Source organism: Buceros rhinoceros, unplaced genomic scaffold (genome assembly GCF_000710305.1).
Source record: "Buceros rhinoceros silvestris isolate BGI_N320 unplaced genomic scaffold, ASM71030v1 scaffold2563, whole genome shotgun sequence".
Classification (NCBI taxonomy): domain Eukaryota; kingdom Metazoa; phylum Chordata; class Aves; order Bucerotiformes; family Bucerotidae; genus Buceros; species Buceros rhinoceros.
The window spans coordinates 20,770-36,288 of NW_010401617.1; the positions used below are offsets into that span (position 1 = coordinate 20,770).

Consider the following 15,519-nt stretch of genomic DNA (forward strand, 5'->3'; position numbering starts at 1 on the left):
TTGTGAGTTCCTGGCATGCCCTTGGGGCTCCTGGTGCCCTGCTGGGCACAAAGGGGTTCAGGGTGTGACAGTCCCTCTAGGTGGGTGCAGAGCTGTGCCCTGGAGCCATGGGTACCTGTAGTGCTTGTAACGCTCTATCCACCATAGAAAAGCTGTCAGGATGGGAAAAGGGTGATTCAGCACCTCTGCGACGCTGGCTGGTCTCTCCAGGACTTGGCTGTGCTTGGAGGAGAATCTATCTAATGTACTCTTGATCTCCAGCGGCTGAAGGTTGGTGTTGCAGGTTCTCTACACCTCAGCAATGGGTTCCAAGCAATGGGTTCTGCCCCGGTGGCATTTTGCAGAGCTGTGGTGTGGCTGGTGTTGAGACCATCAGAGAAGTGCTGGTGCAGAGGAGATGGAACTCATTGCCCTGGAGGGGGAAAAGGCTGGAGTATCATCTTAGCAATGCAGAAGGTGGTGTCTCTTGTGGAGATCCAACCCACGTCTTCCACATGAAAATGAAGATGTTGGTCTGTGAGATGTCTCCTTCCTCCAGTGGTTTGATCACTGAGGAGGATGCGGCAGTGATGTGGGAGGTTGCTGGCGCTGAGCCACCTCTTCGTAAGGAGGAAGGGAATGGCAGTGGGGAAAAGTCTTTAATTCCCCACTGTGAGACAGGAGGGAAGGAAGAACGCTGGGACATGTGGGGATGTCCCGATGTACAAGCACAAAGTATGGCCCTCTGTGACATCTGGGTCAGCCCCTCAGCTGGCCTCTCCATAGAGAGATGCAGAGTCAGCCCAGCTCCTACTACAGGAAACTCTCCTCCACCTCTCGGTGCCCTGCGGCTGGCTCCTGGCAGCCTGGCTGGGGATCAGAATCCTGCTCCTCGTCCTGCCGGAGGCCCAGAGGGCTGTCACAGGATATTGTAGATGATGTGTTTGCCTCGTTCAGCGTAGAGCTGAAGGGAGACAAGAAGGAGAGAGAAATGAGTGCTTTGTCCCAAGTCTCCTGATGGGCGAGGATTCCCAACAGCTGAGAAGCGTGTCAAGCTCCCAGCAGCCCCACTCTGAGCAGCTTTCCACAGGGGAACAGACAATACCAGTTGGGTTTATTCAGCCCTCGAATACCACGTACAGCTGGTTGGGTTCTGCAGACTGCAGGCCCCTGTGTGCCCTCCTCCTTGTGAGGGGTCACTTGTCCCCAGCTGCGCTGGCTGATGTAAGGGGATGGTTCATCTCCATCCCTGTGGGCTCATGCAAGGTCACCGCACCTCAGATGGGGGTGACACTGCCTTCCTTCTCATCCAGTAAACCCACTCTGGTCTATTCCTCAGCAGAGCATCCCCATTTCCTCTTGAGGCCCCAATTTTCCGATTTGGGCAGTGAGGGAAGGGACAATTCAGAGGCAATGTTTTTACCTGGCCCGGCTGATGGAGGCCTCCTGAGGGAGATCGCAGATTGCCTCGGGTTTGGGGTCGGGAAGAGGGATGATATAATCGTTCTCGCCCTCGCTCTGGTGCACGGCTGTGTAGAGGATGCTGCCGGCAGGGGAGCTGGCAGGGAGCCTGGCGTTGTTCAGCCCGGGGATTGTGGGTCTTGTGCGGACAACAGCGGGGTGGTCACTCTTCAGGAACTCCTCATCCACCTGCTGGTACCTCTGCTCTCACAGGGCAGGTTACCAAGGAAACGGGAAGTTCTTGTGAGTGGAGAAAATGTACTTGTGTTGTATTGGCTTTCCCTGTCTGCTCGGCTTTTCCTAGAGGGGCTAGCACCTCCTAGCTGGGCTCACCTGACCCACTAAAGACAGGTCACGAACATCTCCTAAGGGAGAGATCAGGGGCACAACTCCACAGCTCCGCAACAGTGAACAGCTGGAGACAGGTTTCTGACCTCCTGCCAGGGCTGATATCCGCAGTCGCTGAGATACCAGCTGCCTGTCTAGCGATGCCAGTGTTTCAGACACCCAAACCACATTCAGTAGCTGTTCAAACCAATGCAGCCTTAGTCACAGCAAAATCCTCTGGCACAGCAGCACCAAGCACTGGTCTCCAAACTTTGACTGAGGGCCCTGAACAAGACAGCATCCTCCATAGAGCACTGACCCTCTTCTGCCCCTCCAGCACAGGGGCCCTGGAACATACCTTTCTGTAGCAATCCACTAAGAGGTTTCCCATAAGCACCACCAGCTGGGAGAAGGATGGTCTGATCTCAAACTTCTCCTCCCAGCACTTCTGCATGATATCGTAGCTAACGAGAGGGAAGAGAGAGCACTCCGGTGAGTTAGCGGGTGGGGAAAACAGGGGCAGAAATACAGGCTTCGCTAGTTTGCGTAGGGCAAACGTGTACGGGCAGCACTTACATTTCATCAGAGGCATGGGTGGGTTTGGACATCCGATAGCCACGTTTGATGGCGTTGTAGAATTGCTCGTTCATAGGCAGCTCGGGGTATGGAGTGCCCCCTGTGTGTAAAGGGAGAGCAGACATCAGGCTGGCAGGTTGCCTGCCACCCCCATGCCAACATGCATTTCACACCAAGGTTTCTTTTTTTCTTTACCTGTCCTGTTTCATTTCACTTCCAAATGGCAACGACAGCATGGGAAAGAAGGAGACAGGGAATGAAGTGCTACTCTGACTGGTAAGGTCAGGACGTGGGGAATAGAAATGGATTTCTGTTGCCTCTGGGAAGGGATCCTGCTAACATGCCATCAGACCTACAGACACCACCATGATCTCCAGAGCACTTACCTAGAGTGAATATCTCCCAGAGGAGAATCCCAAAGGACCACACATCGCTCAGGGTGGTGTAGAGGTTGTTGAAGATGCTCTCTGGAGCCATCCACTTAAGGGGCAAGAAGGTCTAAAAGGAAAAAATAGAACAAGAAGAGAGTCAGCTGCATCTTCAGCACTTGTTTGGATAGGTGAGAGCCTGACACCCAGTTTACAAGCAGAGGAAAATCCTACAGAGCTGCCTGACAGCCCAAGGCGTCTATCAAGGTCCTCCACGAGCCAGTTCTTGGAAGGACCAGCTTCCTCTTTCCTTGTGCAGGATGAACCCAGCAGACAGGAGGGAAGAGTGAGTGTGCTACAACCACTTCCATCAGTGTCTGGACGATGAGCTGTCATGGTGTGCATTTCTCTTCTCCCTAGCTCTTGGGGAGTCCACTGGCCACAGCACTCCTGAAGGGAGTCCAGGCCTATCTGGACTTTGGAAACCTGCGACCAGGCTGCAGAAATAATGACCAGAAAAGAGCCATAGGATACATTCAGCTGTTTCCTGGTTTTATTTACTCAGAGTGGTAAACGTAAAGGAGCCTCACTTGACCAGCTGTGCTGTTCCTGGGATTTGCTTGCACAATGAATACCAAAATAATCTCCAGGAAGGATTGCAAAGGGGCCCGGTTTCATTTCCCGTTTTGGAAGGAAAAGAAGCTATACCAAGGCTGGACTGGAAAACCTCAGCCCCTCTGCAGGACGGTCTCCCTGCCCAGGCACTGAGTGCTCATCTGCCATCCCATGCAAATGGGAGAAAGCGTGAGGGAAGTGAAGTACTTCACTGAGCAGATAAAGATTGGGGTTTGAGAGGCTTGGCTCCACTCTCAGATCCCCCAGACTCGGTTTCTCTGGGAATTACACGGCCTTCTTTGCCTGGGGTTGCATGTTCCCAAATGCCCCATGGCTGGAGCAGACATGCTGTTGTTGAAGTCCCAGGGCAGGTTCTGGGGAAGCTCAATTAGAACCTCATCCTCTCCAGTCTTGAAAGATTGGAGATATCTTTCTGGAAAGTAGCTGCTGGCAGGAAAACACTTCCTCTCACCCTGTGGTCTAGTGGTTAGAGAAGAAGTCTGTGAACCTCTTCCCAGAGTGGCCAGTGACTCGCTGCAGTGCTGTCAAGCTACCTAACTGTGTCCTCCTCCTGTCTACAGCTCAGGACCAGCCTCAGTGCCGGGCAGGGAAGGGATGTGGCACTGCTGTCAGCGATGGGCTGCCCAGGGGACAATCCTTAGTTTTGCTGCTACCTGGGTTCTTCTGTAAGAGCCTGGAGATAAAGGCATGCAATTCTGTTACTCCACAGTGTGCAGAGCACATCAGGGGCAGGATGGTTGGCTGTTGAAACCATCCCCTGGGAGTCCTGTCCTGTCACCACTCCTGGGCCCTATGGACAGGTGATTCACCGGGGGAGCATGGAGTGGGTGCCAGACCCTGGAGGCTCCTGGAAGGCTCCAGGAAGAAGGAGCTGGCACAGCTCCTGGTACTCACGCTGCCTTTGGAGATATAGTTGGAATCCCTCATGATGTCCCTCGCCAGGCCAAAGTCACAGATCTTCACCAGCTTCCCCTCACAGATGAGGACGTTCCTGGCAGCCAGGTCACGATGCACACACTGTAGGGGGGAGGCAGGGCACTGTCACTGCAAGGGGTCCCCAGACAGCCCAGCTCCAGCACTAGCCTATTTCTGGGGCTGCAGGGACAGGAATCACCTCACATCATTTGAGGATCTCCTCCCCCTCTAGGGACAATCATGGCTCAAAGCCACTCACAGAGCTACTGCATTTTTGCTGCTCACCTGGGCTGCCATGACAGTAACAGGGATACGAATCTGGCCAGGGCAATCTGTACAACCCAGCAGAGAGGGGATTACCGGTGCCTGACCAAGCAAGGGAGCTGATGGGCTGGCAAAGAGGGGGTGTCTCCACCTCAATTTGGATAACCCACCCCGGCAGTCTAAGGACACCAGTTACACCAGCCTAGCTTGTGCCTCCTGGTTTGCCAGCTTGTTGGATGTTTTCCATATGAACAGCCCCAAGGCTTGCTCAAGACCCTGCCAGACACTACTACTGTGAGAAGCTGTGGGAAGCTGAGAGCTCCTCCTCTGTGCTCCATGGGGGAGCACTGACCATGCACTTCTGGGGATCGGACAGGCTGGCTGGAGACAGAGAACCAGGAATGTCTCTCGCTGATGCCATCCCCACCCTTCTCTTAGCCCTGCCCTGTGTGATGTTTCACACAGTCCAACTATACTACTGCCTGCTCTGGGCTAAGCCAGACCTTAGGAAATCCCAGAGCCTAGTGCTCCGTGGTGGCTTAATTTCCTCTAAATGAGCACTTCTGATGAGGCCTGGGGGCACAGAGCATGTGGTGCAATAGCGATGTCCGGGAAGGATAGCAGCTCTGCTGCGGAGCGCCTTGTGCTTTAGCACCGGGAGGTTTGGTCATCCCAGTAAAAAGGGATGGTTTAACACCACAGCTGTGCTGCACATGGCTTGGGAGGAGCTCAGTCAGGGATTTTGAGGTCTGAAGCTTGATCTAAGCCAGGGTTAGCCATCACGCGCAAATACAGTCATGCTGATCCCGAGGGCTGCGTTTCCAAACAGAAGTGGTCAGCAGCTCTTCAATTGCATGGCCACTTCTCCCACGAGGAGGTCAGCATGGACAGGGGGACAGTGAGTGGAAGCTGACCACAGGACACGGCAGAGCCTTGTGGGCTGCCACTGCTGCAGGCACCACAGACAAGCTGGCATACGTACATTTTTGGAAGCCAGGAACTCCATCCCGTTGGCCACCTGGAAGCTGAATCCCACCAGGTCCATGTAGCTGAGGAGTGGAGACTCGTTTATCAGCGTCACCTGGTCTGTTCTTTCAGGAGCTGAGAGCAAGCAGAGATGGATGTCGGCGTTACTCAGCACACACTTGTGCTGCCCACTGGTGGAAGGACCTACTGGGGATTGCTCTGCCTCCAGCAACAAAGGGTCAGAGCGGAGAGCTCCCACTGTAAGAGCATCTGCCACCACTGCTAAACTCATCCCAAAGGTGACCTTTGCAACATGGACCATCTGCCTCTGCAGACAAGGGCATCCAGTGCCTGAAGTGTGAGCACCTCTCCCTCCCACTGTGGCTGAGCTGTTACCTGACGGGGAATAGCTGTCCAGCTCGTACGGGGTGCCGTAGTTAGAGGATTCGATGTCGGCATACTTGACTTCGCCTTTCATGTCAGACATGGGCACATAATCCAGGGAGTCGTCCTTGCTCATGTCCATGTAGCCCCCATCGCTCTCAACAGACAAGGAGAGGTGACTGTGGGGGGAAGCAAAGAGGCTGCTCAGATCCAGAGGAGAGGAGGAGACACAGTGGACGGGAGCAATGATTTGTGGGACTTCAACTCTGGAACCCCCGGCCCCAGCACTGAAATGCCCCACACAGGAGGGAAAGAAGCCCTGCCTCGTGCATGCAGAGAAGCACAAATGGCACTGAAGACCTCCTTCCACCACTAACAGCTCAGGGGTCTTCAGCGCCAGCTTTGAGCAGCCCTGCCATATTCCCCTGTGGACCTCCAGGTGTCTTTGGCTACAGGCTGAAACTTCTCCTGCTCACCTTGCCTGGCAGAGCACACGCTTGGCTCAGCACACGAGCTCAGCACCGCGGAGGGCAGAAGGGGAGCCAGGGCCATGCAGCCCCACAGGTACCCACAGGGCAGAAGAGCACAAGATCCAAGCCAGAGCGGACCGGCAAAACTCTCCCCCATGTCTGTGCACGTTCCCAGGCCTGGAAAGGACTGAACTGAGCAGGCAGGACACAAACCCCTGCCCAGAGTTAAACCTTCCCAGTTTGGATCAGCAAACACCTGCACCCTTGAGCACCTCTCCCTTAACTGAGCCACAACTGCCTCTGGGAAGCAGCATCTTGAGGTTCCAAGAGAAACCTCCTGCTTGGCCAGAGCTGTGGGACACATCTCCACGGGCTTGCCAGACTGCGCTTAGTGCTTAGGAGGATCTCAGCTGCCTTCCAGCAGAAAGTACCAGGGGCAGCTCTGCTGATGTCCTAACATCACTCCATTTTACCATTGTTGTGTCGTGCTGGAAGGAAATGCTGCTTTCTAACTTCCCAGGGGACTGGTGTGACTGCATCCCTTACAGCTGGCAACCAGACGAAGGAGCATTTCCCTTTCCTTGTAGCACTTCTTGTGCAACCTCGCTCCTTCTAGCACTTCTCCCTTAGGCTCGGTAGCAATGCAGCCTGCCCTGGAAATGCAGGGCTGAGGTCTCCAAGGGCTCAGATATCCTGGGAAGCTCTTCAGCTCTGTATCCAATGTGTAGCTACAGTTATGCCAAAGAAGTTAACGATGACAGGGAATGTTCCCAACTGGCACAGAGCAGCTGGCGTGTGTGCTAGCAAACCCAGCCCTAGGACATGCAGACTGGCTGTGCTTACTCCCCGTCTGCCAGGAGCTCTTTGGGGGTGGCTGGTTGGCACATGGGCGGGCCTCACAAAGTAACAGAATGGCCAGCTCTGTCCCAGTGCCGGGCCAGCATTTATTTTACTGGTCTGGAGGAAATGTAGGTACCCTTCCTGGAAGTATCAACCTCCCTCCTCGATGGGGGCTAGGACGGGGTTGGCACCAGGGAGGAGGAGAGTGCTGCTTTCCAGGTACCTCTGCACGTGGTCCTCCTTGGGGGTGTTCCCATACAGCTCTGCCTCTCGCCGGGCTTTCTCGCCGTAGGACTGCAGAAAGGTGTGCTTGTTGCGGTGCAGGTAGTCCACCAGGTCCCCATAGCGGCAGTACTCAGTGATGATATAGATGGGTCCTGGCGGGACAGAGCATCCATGTCAGCCCTGCCTCAGCCCCGCTCGCTCGCCAGGGCAGTGAGTTTGATCCCACAAGGATATTACTGGCTTGCAGGATGTCCAGGCGCGGCCAGGGGGAACAGCCACCTTCTGGTACTGAGCTTTTTTGCAATTTGAAATTTGTGTTTGGTGAGGGAGGTGGGGGTTAACAGAAACATGCCTTCTCAGTTTCAATCAGGTTGGAAAGAAAGGCTTTCAAAGCCCCACAAGGCTTTCCTCCGGGGAGGGCAAATCATTCTGAACCAGAAAATGGGAATTGTTCCCTCTAAGGCCAGTTCTCCTCCTCAGCACAGCCCAGGGCAGCAGGGAGAGGAGACAAGGCGCTACCTCCTTTGGTGCAGGCCCCCAGCAAGTTGACGATGTTGAGGTGAGGTCCCAGGTGGCTCATGATCTTCAGCTCAGACATGAGGGCTTGCTTCTCGCTGGTCCGGGCAGTGGCTGTTGGGGGGGTTCGGCGTGAATTGCAGGGCGGGGGGGAGGTCCCAGGTGGCTCATGATCTTCAGCTCAGACATGAGGGCTTGCTTCTCGCTGGTCCGGGCAGTGGCTGTTGGGGAGATCCGGTGTGAATGGCAGGGCGAGGAGGGGAGTGTGTGGGCCATGTTTGGCCTTGTGGCTCTTGAACAGGGGAAAGGGACGGTGTGGGGGCAACTCACACTTGAGCATTTTGACTGCCACTTTCATGGTGGACTGTGAATGGCTCAGGCCATGAGCTGTTGCCTCCACCACGCGTCCGAAGGCACCAGAGCCAAGAGTGCGTCCTGCAAATAAACAGTGAGGAGACATAGTTGGCAATGGTCCTCACGGAGAGGAGAGGATCTTGGAAAAGATCCCATCCGGAGATCTCTGTGCCTTTTCTGGGTTGATATCTTTTGGAGATCCCAACTCAAATCCATCATCCCCAGACAGCCAGGACCCCAGCGGTCCATCAACGGGACCTGCAGAGCCTTTACCTAACACCAGCTTGTCCCTGGGCACCTCCCAGCTGGAGTCATAAGGGAGCTGCATGGGATCCACGTAGATATACTCATGCCCATCAGAGCTGACTGATTCAATCACCTTCCAGCGGATTTCGTAACGAGGTTTCTGGAAAGGGGAGCAAAAGGAAAAGAGAGATCTGAGAGTCTGAGGGTCAGATAGGGCATGGGGGGTGTGGGTGGGCTTCATTAGGGAGCCTTTGTCCCCGCATCCATTGTCTCATCTAGCTTACAGACACCACAGGTGCACAGACGCTGATGGATGCCCATGGTCCCTGGCATGGGTGGGACATTGTCAAGCCCATGCCAGCAGGAGCTCATAGCTTTGCTCTTTCCAGCCACCCTAGCGTGCGGGTACCACTGTGGCAGCCTGGGAAATCTCTCTTCTCTTACCTTCTGCCACAGGACGATCAGGATGATCAAGGAGATGACAGTGAGGACCAGCAAGGCCAGGATGACAGAGATGATGACCACCTTGAACGGCAAGGCTACAACGATAACAGGGACAGCAGTCAGACTCCTCCACCTCCGCATGGCCTGAGCCCCCTGGGGAAAGGAGGGGACAGCAGCGCAGAGGGGTCCCTGCACCCTCCTCCTCAACATCTCCTCCCCCGGACATTGACCCTGTCCTCTCCTGGGCAGACCTGCCCAGCGCTTGCAGGGCCAGCACCCCAGGGATAACGGGGTGATGGGCTGTTACAGCATGTTGAAGGGCTCGCTGCCTTGGGAGAGGTTTGACCATGTGAGGGTGTAAGGAGCTAAAGCGGCTGGTTTGACTGGGGAGAGCTGGCAGCTCTGGGCTTGGGCTTAGACCATCCTTCTTTACATTTTGGGTGTTAAGCGCATGGATGTTCGAGTAGGTGGCACCATCTAGTGACCCGTGGGCTAATAACAACACACCAGAGACCTGCTCAGGCACTCTGATTTTGCCTCCCTGGAGAGATGACCCTTCCTGGTGGGAAGAGGATGTCCATGGCAGTGGACATAAGGGCTCCAGACTCCTCCTGGAGCAGCCTTTCCTGATCAACCCAAAGGAGTCTTCGTTTTGGGCAGAAACAATCCGGGTTTCGTGCCTTGGAGTGATCAGAGGACAGTCTTGGCTCCCAGTACCTCCAGGCTGGAGACACAGAGAGAAAAGTCTATCTCCCTGCCCCTGGCTCAAGCACTTCCCTCAGCGCTCACCATGTGGGACCAGTGTGATGTCCTGGGAGTTGGTGCCAAGGGAGTTCTCCACGGTGCACCTCAGGAGCAGGGGCTCGTCCACCCTGTGCAGCTGCAGGGTGCTGTTGACACGGTACACCTGCAGCTCCGTGTGGTACGTGGCGTTGGTCTGCAGGTTGATCTCCGTAGACTCATTCCCCAGCAGCCGGGTGGGCTGTCCCTTGGTGCTGCACCTGGTCCGGGGGAGGATAAAGGCACCTGAGAGGCAGTTGGGACCGCGTGCCACCATGGGATGCGCGGGCGTGTGGACCAGCAGAATACAATAAAATAACAGTCTATTATTCTAATAATTGGAGAGTCCAGCTGTCCCCAAGGGCTCCATCACTCCACTTACCATTTGATGTCACTGCAAGCAGACCAGCTGATCTCCGGCTGGGGCATGCCTTCAGCAGAGCATGTTACAGTCTGCTCCCCATTGGTGGCATTGCTGTTCTCCTTGAGATCCACCACTTTGGCTGGCACTGAAACCAAGAGACAGTGATGGGAATTAATCCTCCTTTTTGACTGCGGGATGGAAGGGAAATGTTACTACACTGACGTGGCCCTGGGGTAGAGGAGACAGTGAGGTAGGACTCATCACATCAGTTGTGGTTTATTTTTGAAAGCTAACAGCAAACAGAGTAAGGTTTTAGGGAGTCACGGAGGACACCTGCCCTCATCTAGCTTGTTTGGAGAGCACAGGCAAGCCCAGGGAAAAGTCCTGGACATTACAGCTGCACAATTGTCTCTGCATCTACTACCCTGGGCCAAGACATGAAGACCAAGCTGCTTGTGTCTACCTGCCTACCTATCCCTCTTTCTCCGAAACCAAGTCTGAGATATTGCAAATGAGCATGTTTCTTGCTTGAATACTCTTCCTTTAATTAACCAAAACCACTCTGGAGCTATAGTCAGAGGAGGAAGGGCTTCAGCCTGAGGGTCCTGCAGCAAAGGATGGAGCCATCCCTTGAGACTACTCTCACACTCCTCAGCCCCATGTCTGCATGACCATCCTCACCATTTATCTGCAGGTGGAAGGACAGTTCCTGCTCATCATCTTCATTGGAAGCCCGGATGGTGTAAAATCCTCCTTCTTCCTGCTTCACTCGTACCAGCACCAGAGCCGTCTGGTACCTGGAGGAGACAGAATCCCAAAGTGATGGGTGTGGGAAGGCACCGAGTGCTCCGAAGCAACTAGTTCCCGCTCCCATCTGAGGCACGCTTGAAATCCTCTCATGGAAAGGCATTCAACAACCAACCCTGTCCAACCAGCAATTTGGAGGCTGCTTTGTGAATTATCCCCTCCCTGCACACTGATGAGCAACGATGGGCCCTCACCTAGTTTCTGACAGGTTCCTGCTGGTAATGGTGAACTCGCTGCTGCTCTCCATGGTCAGCGTCTTGTTGTTCTTCAGCCACACGATGCTGGGTGGGGGGTAGGCCTCCACCTCCACCTGGATGGTGTGGCTCTTGTGGACCTCGGCGTACACTGTGCTGGGCAGGAGGGTGTGGAAGCGCACGAAGCCATGCTCTGAGAGCGGACAGGAGGAATAGGGGGGTCAGAAAGAGAAACAACCCCCTCACCAGCCCTTTGGACAAACATGCATCTGAAACGAACCCCTCTGAACACCCAGAAATGGTGAGCAGCTCCAGATCCATCCCTCAAGGCTTCGGGTTTGTGTCCGAGGGGAGTCTGGGTGCAGAGCCACACTGGAGCAGAGGAGCTCATGGGGCAGGCAGCATGCAGGGGAAAAGGCTGTTATCTTGTGGAGACGGGGCAGGTCCCCTCTAATTACATGAAAGAAGGACAGATGTAGATGGGAGGTGTTGAGTTGACCTCACGTTGCCTTGGCACTGCACAGGGCAGAAGAGCTCTTACTCATATCCCCAAGTGTCTTAAAGGGTCACAGAAGTCATGGTGGAAGATTTGGGATGTTTTGAAGCCAAGAAGTGGACAGGGATGACATGGGGCAAGGGTTGGCTTTCTACCATGGTTACTTAGGGCAGAGGGGAGAGAGCTGGAGGCTGTGCAGAGAGAAGAGGGTATCAGTCTGGGACATCCCACCTGGATGCCCTTGTGGTTTGCTGCTTTGGGCACACGGGCAGCAACTCACCAATCACATGGACTGTGATGTCTTTCCGGTCTGTTTTCTCATGGTAGCCCTCGGAGACATTGCAGGCATAAGTCCCACTGTCCTCCAGCTCTGCATTCTGGATGATGAGGATGGAGCGGATCTCGTGGGTGGATCCAGGCAGGAAGTCAGTCACTGGCTCCACAGCCTTCCCTGCCTGCACAACGGGGACAGGAGATACAGTCAGAGAAATCAAGAGGATGTTCTGCCACTGGAGCTACAAAGCCAGGCTCATGAGGAGGGAAGAGGACATGGTGGAGGACCCCAGTCTGGCTGTCACAGGGACAGGGAACATGCACTGATCAGAGGCCACTGAGACAGTCTCAGTCCAAGGATCTCCCCATCAGCCCTCCCTGTGCGGCAGCAGCAGCATCTCACAGCTTCTGCCATGGGGTGAACCTTCCTGTGAAGCTTCAGCTAGAATATTGATGACATGGGACAGCTGGGCAAAGGCTGGAGCTGCTGCCCAGAGCCTGTAGGGCTGGAGCACTCACCTGCTTGCGGGGATAATCCCAGTTGAAGTTGACTAGCTCATTGCCACTCACGGTGCACATCAGGGTAATGTTTTCTCCCTGACGCACTATGGTCTGCACTGCGCTGATGGAGACATTCACAGACGAGACTGTGGGAGAGGTGAAAGAAAGAAATGAATAATGAAGGGATGGTGGGCACCCAATTCATTTATCCTGGGTGGACCGGTCCGCTGGAAAGTCTCTTCCCCAAGGGATGGAGCTGACACTTTGGCAGAACTTGCTCTCTAATGGAGACAGGACTAAGCCCAGCCTTCAAATAGATCAAGGCCATCACTTTGGAGATGGGGTGAGAGCTTTGCTGTCCCCCGCCATTGGGCTGGAGGAACAGCCACAGCAGGTGCACTGGTATGCTAAGACTATGGCAGCTCACCTTGGATCCTGTAGACATAGAAAGTGTCTGAATCCACCTCCTGGTCATCCACGATCGTCCGGCAGAAATACGTCTTATCCTCAAAGAAGCCTTTGAATCCCTGTTGTGGGTCATAAGCAGCTGGGATGGGGTTCTCCACCTTTTTCTCATAGAGGGTCACCTGCATCTGCGGGTCGGTCACACGGCATGGGATGACAGCCTCTGTGTAGCCCGTGATGAAGATGAAGAGCTCTTCAGAAGTGATTGTGGGGAGGAAGACTAGGGAGGGATCTGTGGGAGAGAGGGAACAGTGGTTACACAAAGCTGCTTAAAGTTGAACCAAGGCTGCTCTGTGCTCATCCAGGACTGCTCCAACACAGGGCTCTGTCTCCAGACTGCTGAGATGTTTTTTCCCTTACTCCCCATGGCAAAGGAGAGCTGCCATGTATGGGCTTGCCAAAACCCTCCTGGGAGAGTGAGAGACCCAGAAACTGCTGCCTAGCACCATTGTCTCCCCCACCACTTGTCCCAACACACCGCACATGGGCATCTCCCATGCCCTGGCATGCCAGAGACATGCCACAGCCAGATGACCTGCCATGAGGGCTCTCCTGCAGTGGAAGGAAGGATTTTGGGAGGCCAGGTGCTTGGAGACAGAAGAATAGTTCAAAGGCCTCTTTCTCCTGGTTGCTAAAGCCTGTGGAAATGCAGAGACAAGGACATGCTGTCCCCTACCTGGAACATAGATGTACAGGGTTTTCTTCTCCACTGGCTCCGGAGCCAGGTCAGGGCTGTATGTGCACGTGTACTCCCCAGTGTGACGGCCTGTCACGTTCCCGAGGGTGAGATTGCTGACGAAGCCATCATCCCTGTGCTCCAGCGAGGCGGTGAGGGGCTGACCCTCACGTTCCCAGACCAGCTCACTGTCGCCATAGCACAAGAGCGAGAAGGTGCTGTGGAGGTCGAGGACGAGCTCAGTGTCTCCAGGTTCAACGAGAAGCCTACTGCTCCCGGATGGTACCAGCAGCAGACCTGGGAGAAGAGGGGGATGAAACCAAATTGGATTCCTCTGAAATCCAGGGAGAAGCACGCTGGAGCACACACCTCTGCCAGTGTCTTGGTTTGTAGTGTCAGCCTTTACACTGAAAAATAACCTTCCTGGGTTTGTCCTCCTCGGCAGAGCTACCACTGACAAACATATGCTCTCATCACACCCTGTCAGCCCAGACTTTGAGGGGTCACCCTTCATCCCGTGTCCCTCCTGAAACCCTTGCTGGAGAGGAAATAAGACATGACAGAGTTTTGCAGTGTGTCAAAGTTGCCCGTATTGTTGGTGGCAATGCTGGGTGGAGAATCCCCCATTTTATGCTTTAATTTTGTCTATCCCTGTCCAACCTTTCTCGAGGTATCTGCACTCTCAGTGCCACCCAGTGCTGCCCAGTGTCATTGGGCAGGGAGGAGCAGAAAGCTAGCTCGGGAGGGATTGGGGGCAGCTGTTGGAAATGTGGGTGTGAACGGAGCTGTGCTGGGAGGCAGCCATGCCATGATGCTGTTACACCAGACTAAGGGGTGTCCTTGGTGAGGACAGGGCTAGAAATGTGTTTGCTCATATTCTTGGCTTTTCTATGCATCCTGTGAGCTGGTCCAGATGGCCTGGGGAGCTGACAGTGCAGGCAGTACTGCTGACCCCAAAACGAGCCTGGCTGTAAAGGCAGAGGTGGGTCTCAGATGCCCCTTCAAAGGCTCAGAATGGCCATGCATTTAGCAGGCAAGGGGGAGAGGAGGAGATGAGGGAAGTCCCTGCTCTGCTGGCTGCCTCTCCACAGGGATGGTGTCAGGCAGGATGCACACCAGTCTGAATCAATGCCAGTTTACAAGAAAGCGAAAAATGACCGAAAGCAAAACCCTGCAGGAAATCCTCTGGAAGCAATAGAGCAGGCCAGGGCTTCCTGAATGGCTCCCCGTGTCTCTCCCACCTTCCTTGTTTCCCCCTTCGCCCAGATGAACCAGTGGGGCTGGGACATGTGCTCCTCCCCGTGGTCCCCAGGGGTGGGCAGGGCAGCTGTCAACAGCTGTCACCCAGTGCTGTCAACAGCCCAGATGCAGCCAGGTGCCCTGTTGCCTTGCCATGAGGTGTTACCATTTATACGGGGTCTGACTGAATCCTTCCTCATGTGGGGGTGTCCATAATGTCCAGCTCATGGGGGTTCTCGGGTGTCTGCTAAGGGCTGAGTGCACCTGGCAGCGCTCCCTCTGTGAAGGTCTCCTCCTTCCACCCAACGGCCTGAAGCAGGTGGGGACTTTACATTCACCCTGCCACAGGTCTGTGTCAGCATGAGCCCCCGGACCCGAGTCATTACAAGGGAACAGAAGTGCCTGGAACAGTCTGTGCACCCTTTGCCTCCCCACAGCATCTCCGTGCAGGGCCCAATCCTGCAAAAACACACACAGCACTCACCAGTGAGGATGAGGAGCCAGAGTGATGTCCTCACAGAGGGGCGCAGCATGGTGGGCTCTGTGCCTCGGTGGCCAAATCCTGCCAAGAGCAAAGCGGCATGAGCGCAGCACTGCTGACAGAGGAGGAGTCCCTCGGCCGCCCCAGTCAGGGGTTCCCCAAGCCCTGGATTCCCTTCTCCACCTCGGAAACCTCCCATCTCGTCCCAGTTCTTAGCCATTCCTTCCCGGCAGGGTGGTTGGTTCCCCCTCGCGCTGGATCTGTGTGTTTCT

General features: G+C 54.9%; 1 protein-coding gene across 1 annotated transcript; it reads right to left on the reverse strand.

Moving 5' to 3' along the window:
- Positions 1–792: 792 nt before the first annotated feature.
- On the reverse strand, positions 793–15,299 carry PDGFRB (platelet-derived growth factor receptor, beta polypeptide). Its single transcript, XM_010132323.1, has 22 exons — positions 15,251–15,299; positions 13,528–13,824; positions 12,814–13,083; positions 12,405–12,532; positions 11,893–12,067; positions 11,117–11,309; positions 10,797–10,912; positions 10,134–10,260; positions 9,761–9,972; positions 8,972–9,066; positions 8,555–8,687; positions 8,258–8,362; positions 7,931–8,041; positions 7,410–7,563; positions 5,889–6,055; positions 5,509–5,627; positions 4,242–4,364; positions 2,730–2,841; positions 2,344–2,443; positions 2,126–2,231; positions 1,403–1,641; positions 793–943 (listed from the first exon to the last, which is right to left on the reverse strand). The coding sequence occupies exons 1-22, from the start codon at positions 15,297–15,299 to the stop codon at positions 793–795; spliced, it is 3,282 nt and encodes a 1,093-aa protein (XP_010130625.1).
- Between the last annotated feature and the right edge of the window lie 220 nt (positions 15,300–15,519).